The sequence below is a fragment of the Syngnathus floridae genome, chromosome 15, assembly GCF_059516105.1.
Source record: "Syngnathus floridae isolate MCC-2025c chromosome 15, RoL_Sflo_1.0, whole genome shotgun sequence".
Classification (NCBI taxonomy): domain Eukaryota; kingdom Metazoa; phylum Chordata; class Actinopteri; order Syngnathiformes; family Syngnathidae; genus Syngnathus; species Syngnathus floridae.
In genome coordinates this window covers 5,898,455-5,920,835 of record NC_142427.1, presented here as the reverse complement: position 1 = coordinate 5,920,835, position 22,381 = coordinate 5,898,455, and the positions used below count along the sequence as shown (strand labels likewise).

Sequence of the window (22,381 nt, the reverse complement as noted above, 5' to 3'; positions counted from 1 at the left end):
TTAACTAGAATTTAATTAACATTTTAGAAAAGTTCAATCCAACCAAATACCTCAACTATTTTGTATAATGTGTGTGGTGGAAGAAAAACGTATCAAATCCGGAAATTAAATCATCACTGTGCTTTTTTTTTTTTATATTTATATTTAAGATTTGTTCTGTTACAGCGACAGCTGTTGTAAAAGCGCTATACAAATAAAGAGGTAAGGTTATAAACTTACAAACAGTATAAGGAAGTAATTTACAAATATTGATAGTGCTGTTCAAGTTGCTAGTACATACATGTTAAAAGTCTCTGAAATGACACTTAAGGTATCAAGTTAAACTTGATTTAGTTCTCACACCTAAAGCTGAAATGATAAATATTACTTAATAAATGTGATAAAATACAAAGTTAAATGCTGTAAACAAAAAGAAATCCTTTCACATTAACTGAACCCAGTTAAATAAAAAAAAGTGATTCATTGTGCTGAATCTTCTTGGACATATTGCACATATGGTTGGCAGCATTCATCTCTCCTGACCCATTCAGTGTGTACTGAAGCTTCACAAACATGAGCGCTATTCAATGATGCTAGTATAATACTGAATAGTATGGAAATTTGTTAGTGAAGTAAAATATGCACACTGGCTCAGAGGGTAAAGCCCCACCAGTTTGTTGTTAATGTTTTTGGACCACAACTAATGCAAACCTCTGGATCAGACTGCTGCAGTCTAAAAAAAGCCCTTGGAGTACCAAGTAGCAAAACAAATATTGGGAGTGTCGAAGTCTAGCTGAGGACAGAGGATGGCTCCTGTGGACATTGCTGATGGTCAAGGCAGCGAGTGAGGTCAGCTGAATGAGCAAATAAAACAATATATTATAAAAAAAAAAAAAAAAAACAGGAGAAAAGACAAAAAAATAATAATAATAATTCTCCAATTTGATTTACCTTCTATGGCTCACTTTCCATGGCCACCGACACTATTTGGATTCCACCTAAAAGAGAAACGCAGAATCCAAAATACAGATGCTGCTTTTATGGAATGACATGAAACTTTTTTCAATAGCATACCATTCTCCTCCTTGTTGTCATTCACTTTGTGTTGTGTATCGTGGGCCAGTCCATTAGGGCTTAGTTCCTCATTAGAAAGACTGCAATTGAACCCACATTGATGATTAAAGGCAAGGCGGGGAAAAAAAACAGACAACAAACAAAATGCTGGAAAAAAAGTAATTCAAATAACCTTTTGCCATTTTGTTGCAAGACGCTGTTTGCCTGTTCAGGATCTATGTGCACCAGTCTGGTTACAAATGAATGCCCGTCGCCCAGACTGACAAAACAGAGATCTATTAAACATCTTGTATTGATAGTATGTGCTCTTTAAATTTAGAACTGACATTTTACCTGGTAAAAACAGGGAATATAAAGCGCTTGGCTTCGTCCCCAAACACCTCGGCAACATTTCGCTTGAAGCCGAGAGAAAATCCATTTTTGTCTGGACCTTTCACAAACACCGGGGCCCTAAAAGCCTCTGTTGGGGGTGGATGAGGGGGGGGGAACGTTATCATGTGCAAGCGTGACATCAGCAGTGACTGTCCCACTCAATAATGCAAAAGCTCCAAATGTACCTATGGTGGTCCTGTTCCTGCCTACAAGCCAGAGATGGTAGCTGAAGAGTGATAGGATGCTGATGAAAAACAGCGCTGCCACAAAGAAAAGGAACAATATGTGGAATTTGGCGTGCGTGTTGGGAAGATGTTTCTATGGAGAAGAACACAAGGACAATTACTGACCCTCAAATTAAATGATACAAATTTGTGAGACACACCATCATCAATTTATTTGGAAAAAAGAAGTGTCTGTACTTACAGTCCAGAATTTGATGAAGTACTGGACGACGGTAGCGCATATGACCCCGCAGTAAAGCGAGGCATATGCCAAAAACAAGACAAAAAACTTGTAGTTTGAGAAGCCAACACAATTATTCACCCTGAAAAGAAATTGGGAGTGGAAAAATCACATTTTAGCTTAAAACCTGACAATGACTGATTTATTTATTTAGGTAATTAAATGGAATTACTGTACCAGGGACAGTGATGGTCCATTTTAAGCACACACCTTATCCAATAGAAAGCACAGGAGATGCATAATTAAGCAAAGCGTCATATGAAAATATAATTTTAACAGTACTTTGGTTCAGTCAACCACTCCTAAATGAAGTACTCACATCTCACAGGTAGAGCAATGGTGGCAGCGGTCAGGTTTGATTACCTGGCAGAGGCCGCAGTATCGGATCGCTGTAGGGAATTGAGAAGATTAACATGACTTTTTTTTTTTTTTTTTAGATATTACAAAAATTTAATTGATCGTTAACACAAAGGACTATATTTTCTAAACCACAGCAGGACCCACAAATTCCAAATCCTAGTTTCTAAAACATGAGTTACTTCCACCATTAATTACTCCCTACTATATTGTCTAAAAATAAGACAGAATTCTACATGTTGTTGTTGAATGGAACAGCCTACGTGTGCCCAAAGAGGAAAAACAAGCACACGTGAGTCCAATTAGCCCGTCTGTTAAATGTTACTCTGGCTACACATGAACCTGTTGCACCTGAGCAGGAAAACACTCCAAGGCTCTAGATATTTTTCAAGGAAATAAATTTGTCACTGGATTCCCGATAAATGTAATTTGCTTATCATTTTTTGCCAACTTCCTTTTGTGATTGCAGCAAGTGTGTACAGATGTTAGTGAGGGATGAGATGACTAATGACAAATGGTGTGTATATGTGTGTGCGTGCGTGCGTGCGTGCGTGCGCACTTCCGTTGTTGCACATTCCCTGGTGGTCTATTGTTAAACAGCCCACAATGCAGTCAGTATTTCCAAGTGCAGTTAAAAGCCTCACCTCCTCCTGCTGTGCGCGTGTAGACGGGTAAATTCCTTGCCACTTTCTTCAGAATTTCCTGTTGCATCTCCGCTTGTTCTTCTCTTTCAAACATTTCTTTCTCTGCTCTCGGCAAGGTGAACTGACAATACAAGACAAGGGCCGTATTTCACAAACTGTACCTCAGAAATGTGAGGCAGACATACTTCTAGTGAGGTGTGACGATTAAAACAACTTTTACCACTTTTGATGGTTGGGCAGGTCTGGTGCAGATGGTCTTCCAGTACGACCATATAAACATGAAGAAGAAAATGTGGAAGATGACCAGGTAGCTGACTGATAAGAGGAAGCAAAGATGAAGCAACACTAATGTAATATTTTCTCATAAGTTAAAAAGGAACATGTATGGTCACTTACTTCGCTCTGCATTGTTTGTGATTGTATCTACAACACACGCACAAAGGAAGGAGACAAAGTATTAGTGAGTGCTCATCAAGAATGCATAAATTCACATCTGCCATGACACGACACCCCGTCCTGGCACCATGTGGCAAGGGCCTGGCACCGCTTGCAGTGACCCCCCCTTACAATAAGACAATGAGAAGGACCTTTGTTGAGAAAGCAGAGACGCCCCTCGCCTGACTAAAATTCATCGAGAGCAGATAATGGTATCATCAGTTCTAAGCTGTCAGTTAGAAAGAAGCCATCTGCAATGGACACTGAATGCTTTTTAGTCATGTCTCCTTGTTTAATCCTGTCTGCTTGGTTGAAAAACAAATCTAATCTATCTTACTTATTAATCAGTTACCTTAATGACTATTTTATGGTTGCAATAAAACACAGAGAGAGAAAAAAACTCTAAAAAAAAAAAAAAAGTCAAGTACAACACAAGAACACGGGCATATATTTAAATTCACTTCATCATATTTAAGTCGATGGAAAACCTATTAAATATGCATTTTTACTGGAGTATATTTCAGTCGAACTGATTTGTTGGAAGGAAAAGAACATTCGAATAAAATGTACGCTTTCAAAATTGATCTGAACGTGTACCACACAACAACTTATTTTATATTCTATAGCTAGGAAAATAATATTGACGAGAAGGAGGCATAGACTTCTTGCAAAAGCAACATTTGTCTAATTACAAGAGCCTTTGCATTAATATTTTTAGTAAGTGAAAGAACAATGGAAGAATAAAATAATAAAGTAAGCATGACTTGATTTAAAATGACTGTAAACATACTTCTTCAAATGACAGCTGATAAATTGGCAACCGAGAAATTGTCAACACAAGCGCACATTCACCCCCACGACAAATAAATGTGCACGCAAATTTAAAAAAAAGCAAACTAAATAAATGACAAAGTATACTTACACACACAAAGCTCCACAACATAAGCGTAGTAAGACCAGCCAACGACCAGGTTAATAAACAGGACAGGTATCCAGTTAAGAGCCCGTTTGCAGCACCTCAGCGTATGAGAGGGCGCCATCTTTAATCTGTATTGGTCCGTTTGTGGCAGCGAGTGGAGTCATGACGTCACGGCCATGCGAGGCGAGCACTGAAAAACTACAAATCCCAGACACCACAACGCTTCTCGCGTTCCTGTAACTAAACTTTTTTTCACCAATACGTTAAAAAAAAACATATTGACTGCATTATGTGCCTACAATTAAAAACATAAATTATAGGTACCCATACAAGGAAATTACTGTACACTACAGTAGATGTGAAAGTAAACTGCATTGAATAGTAATGTTTAATCATTTCATTTAATAATTTTAATTTCTTTCAATTCATAAGCAAAATTGCAAATTATCTTCACTTTTAATAACTTGATATTTTTCAACAAATTGTATTTCAAAATAAAATTATCCCTTTTACTTTATGAAGAAAATAACAACTATGAATGTCGTGCACTTGTATTTAAATAAACCAACAATAAATTATTTTGATGACACGATTGAATTAAGTCAATTTGAACACCTCAACCATATTTAGAATCATATTTAAAGAAAGACCCAACATTGGGAAATTATTTTCCAAATATGTGGAGGTAGCCTTGACTAAGAAGTGTTCCCATTTCAGGTGCGGCGGCGAGTGGACGGAGAGGCAGTAGGTGATGTGGAGGCAGGAGAAGTTCTAGACGAGGATGGGGAGGAGTCAGGAGAGCGTGAACGCATTCTGGTAGGACTGCTGCTGGGGGAGCCACGAGGGGACGAGTAAGGCGACAAGGCCTGGAGCATTCGTCCGCTGTGCTCCTGAATTGCATGCTGCACAAGGACACAAACAACAAAAAGATGGAAATTGTTATAATGCTTCAACAGTAGGTTTATCTTATGTGGATTAAATGTCAACGTAAACATACCCAAGCGCCATCTGGTCCAAAAAGCTCCAGAAAGTTGCCAATGAATTCCCGTGACTTCTCTTCCCACTTATGGATGAGGTCGTGGCTCTTCTCTTCCACTCGGTACACAAAATGTTTGGACTTCTCCTCAACTGTACGGACGGTCTCTTTCATCTTGTCCACCTGGTTCTGAAGGCGATATTTCTTCTCCTGTCATGGACACAAAGGTGATTGATTTCTGTTCAGGTGGCAATAAAGTAAAATAATCAGTCACGTATTTCGGCCTTACGTTAATGAATCCAACGTTGAGCTCTCGGGCCGTATAGCCTCTCTGCAGGTTACGTCGTACGTAGATGTCGTAGTCACGCACAATGCGAGTGATCAGGTCGGACGTTGAGATGCCCTCTGTCCTCTGGGTGGCCACAAACATTCCTGCCACAATGACACATGAGCCATCCAACCCTCATTTTTAACAGTAAAGTCACAGTTGAGCTGAAGCCCAAAACCTGTTCGTGCTGCTCAACCATACATAACATGAGAAAATGAATAACACTGCAATATTTTCAATCCTCACCTGCAGCCTTGATGTGCTTATAAACGTCCTCTGATCCAGCCGAGGTGTAAGGGATGTCATCATGGGCCACAAAATCGATCTGTAAGTGCCACACAATAATCTGAAAAACGCCCAGCGATAAGCGGCTTGTTTTCCAACTGCACGACCTTTGACCTTGTGTTTCGTCAGGAACTCCGTGCTGAGGGTCCAGGGAGCATCTCGCACCACTTCATCGACATAGCGACAGTGCGTTAATGCGTCATAACGCTCGTCTTCGGTCATCACCGTGTAGCCCTTAAATTTGTGTGTCAGCTCATCACTGCACACTTCATACAAGTAAACACATTCAATGGAATTCTGTTCTCTGTTGATTAGCTGAAGGATTTAGAAAAGAAGCAAGCTTACCTCCCACAATCAGGTGTGTGTTGGGAAACACATTTTTGGCCTGCATTAGCGCACGGGCGTGTCCAGAATGGAAAAGATCAAATATACCATCAGCGTACACCCGTACGGGCCTATTAGCTACAAGACAAGAAATGTGAAAGGAAGAAATACATTTTTGGTAATAATACCTGATGGTGCCAAAAACAATACAGGCTATCTAGAAATTCACAGCTTGGTGTAAAATGATAAATATGATGATAGATAGTACACTAAGTCAACTTGTATAGTAAGTCAACAGGAAAAGTAACTCAAACAATATAGAAATAAAATCATACTGCATATGCAATGTATAATTCATTTTGAAAAATTTTATTGAAACTTCTGACTCATCCTTTCATCAAAATTCTCCATTATGTAAGGATTGTTTGTTTTTCAACTGAACTGTTTGTGTGTAGGTGGGTGTGAGTCACTGATGGTGTAGTGGTTCACTCAGTGACAGTGGGAATGCTAGTATAAATACAAAGTTGAAAATGGATGGGCAGATGTGTGTGTTTTCAGTTCTTTATTTTAATGTGGAATTTTGAATGATCCATTAAAATAGAATTTTTGAGTTTGAACTTTGTGTAATAGCTGCTGTAAATAAAAATTTGTGATCAAACCAAACGCGACAGAGAATATTTTGTAAAATAGATATCAATGGCAACCTGGTGTGCCCCTCTTCGCCTGAGCAATGGTCAACTTTTCATGGGGGACGTCTGAGTCGTAACCAGTCGACTTGGCAAACGCAGCCGGCTCCCGTAGAGCCTGGAAAGTCAATAAAAACAGTGAGATCGTAGTACTGCCACAGAAAATTATGCAATTTTACTTCTTTGACCAAAAAATATTTATTACAAATATATCTTCAGAATTAGCCAGAGCTTCCTGTGAGTGTATCAGCTAATACGTGTTCATTTAAAGAGGCCCAATTTCATGCTAATTTCAAGTAGGTATTAGTAATATAGGCCATTATTTCGTATTTTTATACTTCTTGAAGTTGTAACTTTTGTTTAAGGTTGGGAAACGCTGCTTTAAAGAGCCACCCGTGGGGCAGAGTGTGGACGTGTGTGGACAAGCAGTCGGGAAACCCGAGAGAAACCGGTCGAGCTTTTAAAAGGTTGCCAAGATGCATTCAACGCAAATGTCTGACTCGCTTAGTAAACAAAAATGTGTCACGAGGAAAAACTCGTTTATATTTTTTAGACCATCATGAATAATGCAAGCAATCGTTGAGGCTCAATACATGGACTTTGTTTTGTCTACATGTAATCTCACACATCTTTATCTGCTGTGTCGCTTGTTTGTTTTTTAATTCTTATTTCACACTACTGCTTGTGTTCTGTTAAACAAATAAGACGACTTTTGGTCATATTTTCATCACCAGTTTTTTTTTCCTCATAGCAAACGAACAAAATATGCATTGAAATCAAGAGCCACGGGAAGATGCCTTTTACCCGGCCTGAGGCTCCTCTTCGTCTCTGCGGGGCCTGTTGCTGGTTGTTGCTTCCTCTGTTACGTCTCCTTCCTGCCATCTTGTCAAATAGTCTTGTGACAATCCTGCACCTATGTAGTAGCTTTTCTAAAGCACAGCAGATATGTGGAAACCTCTATCTGGCTCCAAGTATGCATACCGTTCCCTGGCCCCAGCCGGACCCTGATGACGATACAATGTAGTGAGCAAAGTTCAAGCCGGTGTTCATGTCATTACTGACGTCCGGTCGACTCCCCATATCTCCATGCAGACAGCACAAGACTGTAATAAAGAATTACAAATAAAAAATATCAATCTTGTGAGCAATTCATCAGAATGTATTTCACATTTTGATGTGTGACAGAGCAAGAAAAATGCAAACTGTGAGCAGCTGCATAGTCTTTGGAACTAAACACACGTCATGCATTGTTATGTAATTACTCTTTGGAATACAGTAGAGTTGGATATCGTTGGAATGGTTTATAGTTTTTAAAGGGTAGTTTTGATTTTATTGCTTGTAAATGTTTGACAGTGCAAAACTTGTCACGTATGCATTGTCAATCCCTGACAAAAAAGAAGTAAAGTTTCCTAAACTATTTATAGGTCATACAATACATGTTTTTGTGTGTGTGTTTTTTTTAACTTGTTGAGCAGTGCACACATATAGTACCTCTCGGAATTTTGGCCAAAAAGTTCATCTCATCATACCAAACTCTCCCAAACCCATCTGAGATTTTTTTTTTTTCTTTTTCTTTTCAGAATTAAAAGTATGACTCTTTATATGCAGTGGTGTATGCAGGTGCATTTCAATAAAAAACTGATTTTTGCAAATCAGTTCATAGAGTTAAACTCATCCATCATATAGATTATATTATGTCATGAGAATGAATTTGCAACGAGAGACCATATTATTAGAATAATATGGTCTAAGTGAAACTTAGCATGTAAATGAATGTACAGAAATAGTGCACATACCAGGACTAGGTTGACAAGAATGCTTCACCTGCGAGCACAATGACCTGGAGCAAGGGGTGTGGCCCTCCTGGTGAGAACTGGCGGGCGGGACTAGTATCTCTCTCTCCAGTAACTTCCTGAAGTGAACAGTGCCACAACATGTAGGGATACAAACACAGGATATCCTTCTAGATTTGAAACCTTGGACTTCTTCCCTACAACTAAGGTAAGACTAATGAAGTTGATTCTGAGGGCTTGACACTCAATTCCAGTCTTTGATTGTAACTAGGAATGCCTAACAGTTTACATATGTAAAGAAGCAAGTCAGAGATTGATTTCTACTCATCTCCATTTAATTAATGTCACACAAGATCACTGCTTCAAAAGAAGGACCGGCCGGCTCTGTGACGCTGACAAAAGTTGGTCATGCATATCCTGTGTGCCAACATAGGAGGGTCAGTAGATGAGTAACTAAGCTGGTCTTGCCTGCTGCCGGAGAAGAAATGTTTACAACTTTGAAACTGCTCTCTTATGGGACAGAAAAAGAAAAAAAAAGAATAGCAGTTGGGGGAAAAAAAACTAACCTCAGAGTTCTGATGTGAAGTGAGGTTTCAGGACGTGTTAAGCATGTACTTTATTTGTGATGTTATTTGCAATGAGAGACTCCAAATCTCTGTATTTTAAAATCCAGATTAATTTACATGTGGCTGACCTCAATCATGTCCCCGTGGCCATTCGTGACACTTCTCTTGGCAATAACTGCAGATATATGCAAAGGTAAGGCTCGGTGAGTGCATTCTTAAATATTGTTATTATATCTGTGACTACACGTTTGACAGGGGAAGTATGACTGTACTGCAATTGGGAAAGGGGTTCAGAGAAGATACGAGGAAGTGAAAGTTTCACTAAGACACTTAAAGATGCTTAGTGGGAAAACAATTGTCACTCATTTGTCCCCTCTTCAGATGAGTTCAAATTTTCGACAACATTGTCAACACAACAAGTAGTTTTGCGAGTATTGTGTGCCGCCAAGTCACACCGGTATTTTTAGAAGTATCATCAAACGGGACCATTTTAACTCTGCAGCACAACCGAACGACTCCAATTCTGTCATGTTTTCATATTATAGTAGCTTTTTTTATCTAACTGTCTTTTTTTTTTTTGCCATGACTGATGATTATATTTACTGACTTTCTATTATTTTCATTAGACATATAGCTGCATAACATGAGGTCAATATTTTTTATTTATTTTGATTTCACACTATACATCTGGATTTATACTTTAAAAAAATGCTCCAATACTAAGACACGATACCACCATCATGGATGTCTCCAATTGGGCGGGCTATCCTGGAATTTCAAAATATAATGGCACTATCACGTATCGATTCTTTGTATCGGCAAGGGCATCATTACTTAATAAACAGGATGGGTCTATATGATCTCTATTGTATTGTTTTTCATCAGACTTCAGTCACTACTGCAATTTTCCCTTAGGGAATGGCAAACAATGACGTATAATCAAGCCTCCACTTTACAGTTTCTGAAAGGGACAATGGTTTCTTTTGTAACTCATCTGGCCCCTGAAGGCCTCATCTTGGTCTTGAACACAAGTTGTAATACAATAACTTTTCAGAGCGTGAGTCGGGTTCAGCTTCAGCTGCGCAATAAATACAACACAAAGTTTCAACATGTTTTGAAAAAGAAAAAAAAGGATGGAAATCAAAACCTGCTTTGTATCCAGAAATTTACAACTCATTTGAATTACTCACTTGGTTTCGTTTTCCACACGTCAGTCTATTCCAAACAATGACATCAAACTAATGCATCAAGTATTGGTGGAATGAACACGCAACTGTGCAAAGGAATTCCAGAGCAGCTGTACAATACATTACAAAAGCGTACCCGATCATTTGTGCTTTAATTCCGGAAATGCTATGTATCGTTTTCAATTCTTTTATAAGTAGTGACCAATTATAGTAATATTTAATGCTATCTCGGTGTGCTCCGTCATTTCTATCGAAAACGTCAATCAAAACAAAAGATGTATGGTTCTTATGATAGACAACTGATCAGATATGAAAAAAATACCAACACTAAGTATAATGCCTTCATCTTTTATTTGAAAACATGATGTGTCTTGCATAAGTCTGTATATTGTTGTTCCAAATTTGTGGTTACTATCAACTTGACATTATACGCCATACAGTCACTTGTCCTCATGATGATTCTCACCTGATTCATCCGTGGTTGCTTGTGTTGACCACTACGTATACAAATTCCCGTGATCCCACAGAGTGTGTGTTTTGTTTTTTAAATTGGTCAATAGTGCATTGAATAAATAGACAAACTTGACATTATGCGCCATATAGTCAATTGCCCTCATGATGATTCTCATCTGATTCATCCGTGGTTGCTTGTGTTGACCACTACATATACAAATTCCCATGATCATCCCACACTGTGTTTTTTTTTTTTTTTTTTTAATCGGTCAATAGTGCTTTGAACAAATAGACGAATATATATGTTGAAAAGGGAATTAAATCTGTTCTCTTGAATTACACTGCAATGGCTGATGTCTTTGTTTCTCCTCCAGCTAAAGGATGTGCCGACTTAACAGATTTAGATCTGGCTCACGCGATCATCGGGACCAGCCTCAAGATAAGATTGCTGCTTTTCACCAGGGACACAATACACTGCGGCTCGCTTCTGTCTCACACCAACTTCTCGGCCGAGCCTAACTTCAACCTTTCTCGACCCACGACCTTTGTCATCCACGGGTTTCGGCCCACGGGCTCGCCCCCCGTGTGGGCTCACAAAATGACAGAACTGCTTCTGGCCAGAAATGACATCAACGTCATAATGGTGGACTGGAATAACGGAGCTGCTAACTTGAATTATTTCAAAGCGGTGGAGAACACACATAAGGCTGGAGAAAACCTCACTGCCTTTCTTAAACTGATGAAGGTACCATGTGGATTTCTTTTCACACGACACTCATCATCATACAAAGTGTCGTCTGACTTGTGAAGGCAAACAAAGATTTTTTGATGCGTCATTTTACAGGAGCACGGTGCCTCTCCAAGTGATATCCATATGATTGGAATAAGTCTTGGCGCTCACATATCTGGTTTTGTGGGCGCTAACATGAACGGCACAATTGGAAGGATTACAGGTGAAGCATTTTCACTCCATCCAATGGTCTGGGCATATTGGGGCTACTTTGCTGCCTCGGGGCACGAATCATACGAGTCATGGTTTCTAACACTTAACTGCATTTGGACAGCTCTGGATCCTGCAGGGCCCTTGTTCACCGGAACTTCCCTAGAGGACCGTCTGGATCCTACAGACGCCCAGTTTGTCGATGCTCTGCACACGGACATCGATGGTAAAACAAAAAGAATTCATTTGGAGAAGATATCGTGTAATGTTGCTTTAACATGCTTGTGTTATTCCAGCCTTTGGTTACAGAGAACCTATTGGTCACATTGATTTTTACGCCAATGAAGGAACAGATCAACCTGGCTGCCCTAAAACCATCTTCTCAGGTAACCTCAATTCAGTTATTTCAAATTCCTTGAAAATGTGTTGACAACACTCCACGCTCTACTTTTTTTTTTTATGTAGGAACAGACTACTTTAAATGTGACCATCAGAGATCAGTGTATCTCTACCTTGAGTCTTTGAATCAAACTTGCAGCAGCAGGGCCTTCCCATGCACCTCGTTCAAGGATTTCAAGGATGGCAAGTGTACAAGCTGCACGCAATTTGGGGATGCTGGATGCCCTGTTTTTGGTAAATACGTACGTTATTGTGCCTATTAGTTACACCCTAATCAACTTCATGAGATCCATTTGTAATACTATACTGCTTTATGGAAATAGGGGAAATCGAAAAGTCAAAATAAGACATTTGACAAAGTAGATTTTGTGTTGTCTTTTATATTCTTAGATTGTATTGCATTGATGTTTTTCTCTCCAATCCAGGTTACAACATCAACAAGTGGAGACACATTTTGTTGAAACTGGGCCAAACCAAAACTTACTTCACCACAAATGACAAGGCTCCATTCTGCAGTAAGTATGATGAGAATGTTTAAGAAAAGATAACGGGATGGGATGTTTTGACATAAACACGGCGACATGTTTACATTTCCACAAAAGTCATAATACGTAGTAATATGAATCTGAGTGTTTGTCTTTGCGGAAGTGTCATTTGATGGAATGTTGTCTGCTAGTGGCCAATTACAGACTGGATGTGGTGGTATGGAATGAGGCGGAACACTGGGGTTATATCACTGCTAAACTTCACGGCAACGGTCCAGATGCCGTGGCATACATTGACCGGTAAGTCTACAAATGAATACTCCTAAGATCAGGGGTGTCAAACTCATTTTTTTCACAGGCCGCATTGTAGTCATAGCTTCTTTCCGAGGGCCATTATGACTGTCAACCCAAATAAATGTACGAGCACCTCATATTATATACAGTATAAGCTACAAAACAAACTGACAAATAACTCGTTTTTAAATCAGACGAGTAAAAACTGGTCAAATATTTAAAAAAAAAGATATTATTAAAAGTGACGACAATTTGCAATTCTAGTAATGACACACGAATTTGATGCACAATTTGTCTTCGCGGGCCACATAAAATGATGTGGCGGGCCGTATCTGGCCCCTGGGCTTTGAGTTTGACACCTGTGGCTTAACTGATTATGAATTATTGGCACAACATTCCTGTATGTTTTCAACAGAGCAGCCAAGTTCAAGAAGTTCACAGAGACAAAGTTGTTCGCACAGTTTGACAGCGACCTACCGTCAGTGACCAAGATGTCCCTCATGTTCTCCACTGGGAATATTTTCAAACCCAAATATAAACTGCGCATTCTTTGGATACGTCTCACACATCTGGAACGACACGACAGGTATATTCGTGGGATATTGATCTGTTTGCAACCTCGCTGTTGTTACAGTGGCTTAGTTGACACTTGTTTGTTCACCTGTGCACCTCAGGCCTCTGTGTCGCTACGACCTGGTTCTGGAGGAGGGCAAAGAGGTCTCCTTCACCCCACTTCCCTGCCAGGAGTCCAATTTCTGAGGCCACACACAATGTGCCGCATCAAATGTACTGTCTGTCTGTCTTTTTCCAGAGATTTGGTTTGATTATCTGATGCCACTGAAAAGTTTAATTCTCAATCAGATAAAATCCCATACAGATATTATCTCACATAACAGTATTGTTTTTGTAACGTGAAAGTAAACATAATCACTGCCTCATCTGCAACATTTTGACGTTTTAGTGCCGTTTCACAAGATATGTATTTTTAACTGACCAGCTAAATATACATAAAATATATATGTATATATATATGTATATTATTTATTTGTGTGGATGAGATTGTACTAGAATAATAATAAAAAATATTTCGTTTTACAATATTTTGTCTTTAATGGATGACAAGCAACTCATTTCACAGCATTGTTTGCTCACATTTGAAACAAAATATATACAGTATCATACACTCAAGAGCAGTATAATATATATATACACAATAGTATATATTTTCTAAATGACTTATCTGAGCATATTTACTACTTGCTCTTCTTGTTTCAAATCAGTACACAATAAGACATTTCATGTGGATAATAAATTTCTTGAAAAACAAAAACAGGATAAAAACACTCAACATAAAATAAAGTGACATTGGCTCATTTACGTATCCTTGGAAACTATTACTAATAATAATGATATTTTATATATTTTAAAACATATGTTAAATGTTTTCTACTAAATGTAATTTCACAAACGTACAGATATTAGGTACATCTTCACAATCCAATACAAAATTATAATCAAAATGTTGCCTCCATGGTAATTGATTAGCATTATCATGAAGGTATACATATATATTTTTTTTTAAGTAGTTTGCAGTATTGTTGTACTGTAATAAACCATGCTGACAGCTGTTCTTGGTATTTTAGTTATTTATAGCAATTTATACATGAATGCCCAACAGCTTTCAGCATGGTGCAGTTTAGTTACACACTACAACAAACTACAAGCAAATAATTGTTTTAGAATTATTGTCATTTTGACATGTGCTTCTTCATACGTTGTAGCTCCATCTAAAAAAATGGAAAATATAAAACCATGGATGGCATTGCATGGATAATCAAAGTAGTAAGTGAATTGATGCTTTTGTTTCTTACCTGTAAGGTCAAACGAATTCTCTTCTCTTCATCCAGCTCACTCATCAGAAGTTTAATTTCTTTGCTGGAACACAAGATAATGAGCGCTGTAAAACAAGCTTGTAGGAAAATTGTGTCAATGAGTGCAAATGCCTACTTGTGTTGAGTCTTCATCTGTTCAAATTGCTCCCTCAATTCTCCCAGCTCCGACTGCAGCTGCTCCAGTTTGGGTGACGAGTGTTCTGCCGGGCCTCTGATGGGTCCAGGCTCGGACTCGAGGTTCAGGCGGGGGAGAACGTGGACTTGCCTGGCGTGCAGGACAGCGGAGAGAGCTTTGGGAAGCAGCGGCGAGAGGGATGCAGATGACTGCGTGCGAACATGTCTGGGTTTATCTCCCTGTGAAGAATAGAAGACCCAAAGTAAAACAATTTCATCTGATTTTTTTTCTCCCCCTAATACTTACAGTACGGGAAGCTCCATTCTGGTTTGCTTCATGGGAGTTTTGTTGTGGCATTGGAGAAGTCACACGTAAATTCCTTTTATTTTCCATCAAGTTTACACCTGATGGCAATGCAGGGTTTTGAAATAAACACTTGACCTATACTGCATTGAAATTAAATATCAAATACTGCACATACATTTATTACTGGAATAAGATCAAACATACCATACTGTATTTAAAACATTATTAAGGACAATGTTTTGTCTTGTGACTTTTAAGTAATGTTTAAAGAGACATGGTAGGTACTGTAGTTATTTGCCATTTGTGTGTTGTCACCCGAGGCCACGCACATGCATTCCTTATTAGCACATACACGTCAATAAATAGGTCTTTCAAACCTTTCCAAATATCAATATGCACAGCGATGCTTAGTATTGTGGTTGTAGCATTGGACTATCGGAGTTTAGCGTACAGAGTTAAGTATACACACACACTTACCGTGTTTAGCAATCCTCCCCAGTGAGATACAGCAGCATCTGTGGTAACTCAACACCAGCCATTGTGGCCTGCTCAATGTTTTGATGAGGGGTGCAGCATTGAGGGCTAAGTTTAGCACGGGGGGCGCCACCCAGCACACGAATATCATGAGGACACGGTATGAAGGGTATCTCCAAGTGAAGGGCAAGCAAGTGGTTTTAGGAAGGGCTTACACAAAAGTAAAAGGAGATAGATCAAGATTTATGGTGTTGGTCAACATTTTGAACTGGTAGTCCGCTGCAGAAAACCATCATTCTTGTTAGAAACCTCAAAGTTTGGATAACTGTCCAAAAAGAATAAAACATCTGACAAAAATATCTGATTTTGTGCATGGCCAGATTTTATTTCAAAATCTCAAAAAGGATGAATGTAAGGAGAGGGCTGTGGTTCTTTTGCAAATTACACTAATCATACAGAATACGGATTGCCACAGAAAATATTGAAGACAAATAGACTTCATTTATGATAAACACTATATCTACACAAGGATGCCAAGTCACTTGAAAAGCCGTAGTTCCTTGGGAAACGCACTCAAAGGTTCTTAAACGGTACTTAGTCTTACAAAATACAAAACAAATAAAAAAGCATAATACAGTCCTGAACATCTGACAGCAGATTTTTGTATATGTATATTAACAGTTTTGTGATGACTTAAAATGTTAACGAGGAAAAAACAACTAATTGTACAAGGCTTTGTTAAATAAGTAGTGTATCGCCGATACAACTTGATTGGTGACTTTTTTTTTTTTTAACTAGTGTCTCCAGTATCGGCACTTGCTTCAAGTCTTTCATTCACTGCAATCTTCTGCTGATTACCTCAAAGTGACTGCTTGTGCCTGACTGAGGTGGTCACCAGCGCTGTTGTGGGGGTCCTCGGTTGAACGGAGCACGCTGTCGCATCACTCTCATGTTGCGGTACTTGGACATGATACTGTAACTTTTTCGGAACACTGGCTTTTGGTTTGGGAAGGGGCGTGGCACCAAGTTCTCCTTGGCAAATGAAGGTTAATACTTGTTAGCAAGGCAACAAAAAAAAAAAAAAGAATGATTTGATCTGGTCTGAATATTCCACGTACCATGAGTGGTCGTCGAAAATTCTCAGACGGCTCGGGGCCAGGCCTTCTCGGTCCGAGAAACTTTGGTCTCTGTCAAATGTCACAAGAAAATCAATCCGTTATCTTTTCACAAGTAAAAGACAACAATGAGCAGATAAAAACAGCTAAAGGTTTTGAACAGGTAATTTCAATGAATGCCTTCACTCACTTGCATGGGTCCAGGTCGTCTGAAGGGCCTGTCAGCTATTATATTAACTGGCCTGGGGGAAAAAATTATTCTCAATATCGGGATGCCAATCATGCCATGTTTGTTTTGTAAAATTATCAGAATAAGTACCTGAAGGTTCTTCTCTCCAGATATCCTCGTTTTCTTTCTGGCGATTGTGATCTTGAGTCAGCTTTTGTTGGTGGGTTGCTCAGCGACGTGTCTAAGAGGATTGACAAAAGAAGAATTAATTGATTGACAAAAAGCACGTACCACAAGGTGACAATCAGGAAATGACTGGAAGTTACCAGTTTTGGACTTTGGGCTTCGGTCTTTCGCAGGAGAGTCTTCCTTGGATGTGCTTGGGCCGGCCGCCCAGTGAGAGACGACGACAAGGTCTCGTTTCTCGACAGGGGAAGATCTGAAGAGAGATGAATGGTTGAGTAACGCCCAAAGAAAAAAGGACCTGTCAAATTGTGACAAATCAGTAATGAACAGCACAGCTTTGCAGGAAGAAAATAAGCATGTAAAGCCAGATGTCACACGGTGGTACTTACAAAACCATGGATCGGCCATGCTGCTTTACTCCTATATTCGCAATCAACCTGAGCTCTCTTCAGTTACCCAGTAAAAGCGGCCGGTCGGGTGGGTATCGTAAAATATTGCATCAACAACTCTTCAATCCGCCTCCTATGCGCGTTTTATTTGGTCCACAAAGATGATTTACTGATGCGGCGGGGGCTATTTTATCAGCTGAATGGAAACGCTGACAAGTCGTGAAGGTTTCTTTACGTTTCGAGGCAGGGATCCAAATTCCAGCTGCGCTGGGGGTTTAAAGAGGTAACCCACCACTGCGAGAAACCTCAGGTCATCATAGAAACGGGACTTGGGGGTTTGAGGCGGTGAAAAGGGCAAGCAGACTCCTCTTCCTTTAGACAAGTGCAAGGGCAATGGCTGACATCTTTGCGGCTTGCCTTCTTGGCTTGTTTATGCATAGAAGCATGGACAAGTTGGGATATATTTATGGTTGTAAGCATTGGAGTGAGTATTCACAGACCCAGATATTGCAGGTGGCATCATGACTGCCAACAGTTGCAAACAGTTGGCGACACGTCAGTCTTCAGTTATGCAGGGTTGGTTTGGTTTGGTGAGGCGAGGCGGGATGAATCCTTTTAGTACTGCTGTCAATTAACATTTGACTCATCATGGTGACAGCAGCTTGAACTTCAAGTATTATAGTCATTGTTGATCTGGGGGGGAGGCGTGATGTACAAAATGCTCTTCCAAGAAGAAAAGCAAACCTCTTCAGTGCTTCAGGGTGATCTAACTTTATTCCGTCTTCCATTTCTTCTTCAGATTAGGTGTCCTGTCAAATATGGACTCATTCTGTAGACAGAATGCAGTTTTCCTCTTCCACTTGCTATGTAGCCAAGTGTGACTTCTATTTGGCTACGAATACATTTCAATTGATGCAGAGAAATGTAAAAATTATTTTGCCACCATGAGTAAAGAATGAAGCAGCAAATCCATCCTTTAGTTACCAACTCCTCTTCTCTGGAAAGCATTCCCCAGTCGAGTCTTCCATCTCAGTGTAAAACAAAGCACCGATGCTCACGCTAGCAAGTATTTGTGGATAATTCTTAAGAATGCCTTGTGTTCGAGGTCTCTCTTTCAACAGTCTGCGTGATTCAAGAGGCCAAAGAACTTTTTTACAATATGAGGGCAAATCCTTTCAATCTCAAGACAACCGACAGAACTGGGCAGGGCTTCAGGATCACTGAAACATTTTGTGGCAGACTTTGAGGGCTGTTTGCTTTCACGGCGCGGGAGAATAAACATCTCTTTATGGATTATGCAGAACGTAGATAGCGAGGGCATGGGAGGGGCGGAGTCTGAGTCGTAGTATTTTGTGAATCATCTTCTCCGTTTTTCATGATCAAAACATTCTTTCTTGACCTCCCAATCATCATCATCATCAAGCCCCTGCGAAGAGTGCAAAAAGGAAAATACCGTACCTGTGCGTATTCAAGGAGCGACGAGACTCCACCTGTTCTTTTCTGGTATTAGTCTCACGCAGGGACCTGCCGGCTTGGTCTTCATCTCTGTCGGGGGACTGTTGAGCTCTTGGTTGCAGCCTTTTCAAGGGAACAGGATCAGACTGGAAGCGCTTCTTTCTGATAGCAAGAATAGAGCTGGGAGGTCCCCGAGGGGGCATGTCACCCAGATGCGGCCTGGGTCTGAAAGGTGGAGGAATTCTTAGTCTCATGGGGGGCTCAAATCGCATTTGTCTGCCTTTAAATATGAAACTTTTATCCCTAAGTGATAAAGGTCTACCACCAAATGGTCTGGGAATACTGAGGAGTGGAATTCTCTCTCTTCTGGGGTATTTAGGGCCACTGTGATCCTGTGGCGGGATGGATGAGGACATGCTGACTTCTGATAGTCTCCTCTTGCGGGGGGGACCCATCAGTTGCCTGTCCGGAGGGCTCCTGTGGAAGGACGAAGATGGCGGCGGGCCTCCTTTCCAAGGTGGGGGTCTGAAAAGGGGGAGCCGAGGGAGATCTTTTGCACTCTCCATGCTGTGGGGTCTGCCGCCCTGCCTCTCCATGGGACCACGTTGCCTTCTGGAGTCTTGCTCAGATGACCACCTGCATACCCATCAGACAGAAGACATCATTACAATAACAGATCCTCCTGCCATGTTAAGCGGGTGGTGGAGCTTTCTATATTAAGCAGCCCCAAAATGAAACTGGCGGAAGGTGGCATCAAAGATAAATAACAGACCAATTACAGAAATTCTTCTCAAAGGCAGGTGATAGCACATTTACGTCAGATCTTATCAACACCCATTAATTATTTAAAGGGGGCTGGGTATGCGGCATTATGAGCCATGTAACTGAGGTCTGCATCAGGGTCAGCCTTCTTTTTAACCAGTTTAACCAGCTGGAAGAGCTGTTTCCATCCTGTACCTCTCTGGACACGAGCCTCTCCCATGCATCTCTCTTGGGCTCCGCTGAGGCACCGGAGGCCCGTGTTGGCCATTATGCGGATGAGAGAATGCTCCGGCGTCGTTCCATCGCTTCTTGCCGTGACCAGAGTCCACAAAGGGCCTCTCTCTTGGACTGACATCCCCACGGGGGCCTCGATGCCTCGGCTCCTGTTGGGGGAAACCAGGCTCTCTTTTGGGGTCTCTGAAGGAGCCCTGAAAGGCTGGTGGGGGGCCAGGCCTCTTGTCACCGGGATGGCCTCGAACACGTCTCGGGGAGGGTGATCTGTGAGATGAGGAGTGGCCATGGGGAGGAGGACCCCTATGACCTGGGGGCCCTCGTGGAGGACTGCGGGTTGATGATTGATGCGGGGCATGCGGGGAACGGTTTGGTCTGGATGAAGGCGGTCTCCTCTGGCTGTGATGTGGTTCCATTTTAGGAGGATATGATTGATAGGAATCCTGATTGTGCGACCTCCAGTTATTGAAACGTGGCTCTCGTTGGTCTTCCATCAGTGGAGCTCTTCTGTCGGGTGGGGGTCGACCTCGACCCCTCGACTCGCTCCAGTTTGCATGGGGCTTTCCTGGGTGGCCGTGGGGGTCTCTTCTTGTTTTTGAGTTTGGGGAATAATTACCTTCTCTGTGCCCACTGCCATGACCATCATAGGATCTGCTGAATGTAAACAAGCAGAAGAGTAAATCGTTTCAATTTATGCACCTGAGATAAATAGCAAAAGACTTCAACACTTGGTGACTGGGTTTGACTTAATCAATGTATGATACCTGGGCTTTACGCGTGGAGGTCCAAAATGTGGTCGGACCATTTTCTGTAATCAATCTGAATGCTAGAAAGGAATAAAAAAAAAAGTCAAATTTCAAGCTTTTGCTGATCCAATACTGTACAGCCAAAGTAAGCCCTCAGAATGAAAGTGAAAAAACTCAACCCTGACCTACTGTGAGTAAGGCATTACCACCAAAACTTAATTTAAATCACTATCCCAGACGTGAGGCAATATGTATGGCTAAATTTAATCAAATAAGCAATTAATCAAGCAAAGATTCAATTGCAATGTATTAATTTTAGCGTAAGGGAACAGAGATAATGGTTGAAATCGTTGAAAGTAGTGTAATAACTACCTTCAATTGGACATTTGACGGATTGATACAACGCTACAAACTCAACACTCGGTATAACGATAGCCTTGATGGCCCAAAAAAATAATCCTCAGACACGCGTACCGAAACTTTTTTTTCAAGATATTATTAGTAGTAGTAGTAGTAGTAGTATTACCAAGCGAAAACATGAACTCGGTATGTGCAATGGTGGCCCATTTCAGTCATTGGCCTGCAACAATTAAACGTCAAATCACAGTTTGTGCTAAAAAATACGTCTATCACAAAATGAGTCCGTTAAATACTAATTGAATATTTAATGTTGTTAGTCTGTTTTTTGCTGGAAAATGCAGAAAGGCCCCTTACCTTGATGCTAAGCTAAGCAAAAACCACGCGCAGTTGCCACAAAATGGCATCCACCGTGCTAGACTATGGACGCTTACAGAACTCCACGGCTATCTTGCTTTTGTTCTACTAAATTCTGATCACGTAAGAATATCGCGAGGAACTTCGGCCTGCTTACTAAACTGCAATCGTCGAACACTAAGCTTATCAGATTGCTAGGAACTCAGCAGCTCCCTTTCGTCGTCAGCCATGTAATTATTGAAAGATGATCGCCGCTTTGGCTATGACGTAGACCTGACGCGACCTGTCGAGTTACTCCGCGAGTCACGTGATTTTCTCTGAGCCAATGACGTTCGTTGAAGTACCAACATCTTTTCGGATGAATTCTTTTAACAAGGGGTGCATGAATCACAACATGCTGCACACTATTGGGTAATAAAAAAATATTACTCAAATCGTACATTGTTGGTGGTTTGAAAAAGAGAGATCAAAAACCTTAACCTGTTCTACCCGTCTGTCTTTTGCAGCAATTATGATTTAGCAATGACGTAGAAAGAACAATAAGGCGTTACCCCATCATTAACTATTATATACGTAGTGTTCTGAATAAACGAGCTTGTACACTGGTGGTACCCAATCAGTCGCGAAATCTATTTATCCCAGTTGCCTTTGAGCGACTGGCCGCGGTACACCCTGGATTGGTCACCGACTAATTCCAGAGCAGATATAGACAACAACCACTCACACCCATATTCAGACCTATGGACAATTTAGACTTCAGTTAACCTAATATGCATGTGTTGGGAGTGGAAGAGGAAGATAGAGTGAAGAACATGCAAACTCCTCCAAATATTCCATCTTTGTTCCAAGCCTCCAATGCATATGCC

General features: G+C 40.6%; 5 protein-coding genes across 10 annotated transcripts; 1 reads left to right on the top strand and 4 right to left on the bottom strand.

Moving 5' to 3' along the window:
• Positions 1-159: 159 nt before the first annotated feature.
• Positions 160-4,525, bottom strand: LOC148386083 (palmitoyltransferase ZDHHC20-B-like). Its single transcript, XM_088398461.1, has 13 exons — positions 4,249-4,525; positions 3,288-3,314; positions 3,112-3,206; positions 2,892-3,012; positions 2,210-2,279; positions 2,068-2,100; positions 1,852-1,972; positions 1,611-1,743; positions 1,387-1,513; positions 1,226-1,312; positions 1,054-1,133; positions 931-977; positions 160-833 (listed from the first exon to the last, which is right to left on the bottom strand). The coding sequence occupies exons 1-12, from the start codon at positions 4,364-4,366 to the stop codon at positions 934-936; spliced, it is 1,056 nt and encodes a 351-aa protein (XP_088254587.1). The 5' UTR covers positions 4,367-4,525; the 3' UTR covers positions 160-833; positions 931-933.
• A 102-nt stretch (positions 4,526-4,627) lies between these two features.
• On the bottom strand, positions 4,628-8,027 carry LOC148386082 (choline-phosphate cytidylyltransferase B-like). Its single transcript, XM_088398462.1, has 8 exons — positions 7,649-8,027; positions 6,863-6,962; positions 6,180-6,296; positions 5,949-6,100; positions 5,796-5,874; positions 5,511-5,653; positions 5,243-5,431; positions 4,628-5,147 (listed from the first exon to the last, which is right to left on the bottom strand). Exons 1-8 carry the CDS (start codon positions 7,724-7,726, stop codon positions 4,959-4,961), a joined length of 1,047 nt encoding a protein of 348 aa, XP_088254588.1. The 5' UTR covers positions 7,727-8,027; the 3' UTR covers positions 4,628-4,958.
• A 665-nt stretch (positions 8,028-8,692) lies between these two features.
• On the top strand, positions 8,693-14,059 carry lipia (lipase, member Ia). Its single transcript, XM_088398460.1, has 11 exons — positions 8,693-8,845; positions 9,311-9,396; positions 11,218-11,588; positions 11,688-11,796; positions 11,908-12,009; positions 12,080-12,169; positions 12,249-12,416; positions 12,608-12,697; positions 12,859-12,967; positions 13,377-13,547; positions 13,636-14,059. Exons 2-11 carry the CDS (start codon positions 9,321-9,323, stop codon positions 13,718-13,720), a joined length of 1,371 nt encoding a protein of 456 aa, XP_088254586.1. The 5' UTR covers positions 8,693-8,845; positions 9,311-9,320; the 3' UTR covers positions 13,721-14,059.
• On the bottom strand, positions 14,047-16,080 carry LOC148386080 (SH3 domain-containing kinase-binding protein 1). Of its 2 annotated transcripts, none has more exons than XM_088398466.1 (5): positions 15,752-16,080; positions 15,275-15,372; positions 14,969-15,207; positions 14,833-14,896; positions 14,047-14,748 (listed from the first exon to the last, which is right to left on the bottom strand). In XM_088398466.1, the coding sequence occupies exons 1-5, from the start codon at positions 15,897-15,899 to the stop codon at positions 14,710-14,712; spliced, it is 588 nt and encodes a 195-aa protein (XP_088254592.1). In that variant the 5' UTR covers positions 15,900-16,080; the 3' UTR covers positions 14,047-14,709. The 2 variants fall into 2 exon arrangements, with proteins under 2 accessions (XP_088254592.1, XP_088254593.1); XM_088398467.1 differs by having other exon boundaries at positions 15,275-15,409; positions 15,752-15,817.
• Positions 16,081-16,107: 27 nt separating this feature from the next.
• On the bottom strand, positions 16,108-21,820 carry LOC148386079 (uncharacterized). Of its 5 annotated transcripts, none has more exons than XM_088399201.1 (9): positions 21,673-21,820; positions 20,820-20,881; positions 20,020-20,709; positions 19,066-19,698; positions 17,359-17,471; positions 17,183-17,273; positions 17,054-17,105; positions 16,867-16,935; positions 16,108-16,780 (listed from the first exon to the last, which is right to left on the bottom strand). In XM_088399201.1, the coding sequence occupies exons 2-9, from the start codon at positions 20,858-20,860 to the stop codon at positions 16,640-16,642; spliced, it is 1,830 nt and encodes a 609-aa protein (XP_088255327.1). In that variant the 5' UTR covers positions 20,861-20,881; positions 21,673-21,820; the 3' UTR covers positions 16,108-16,639. The 5 variants fall into 5 exon arrangements, with proteins under 5 accessions (XP_088255327.1, XP_088255331.1, XP_088255329.1 ...); XM_088399205.1 differs by having other exon boundaries at positions 16,108-16,777; XM_088399203.1 differs by having other exon boundaries at positions 20,020-20,706.
• Between the last annotated feature and the right edge of the window lie 561 nt (positions 21,821-22,381).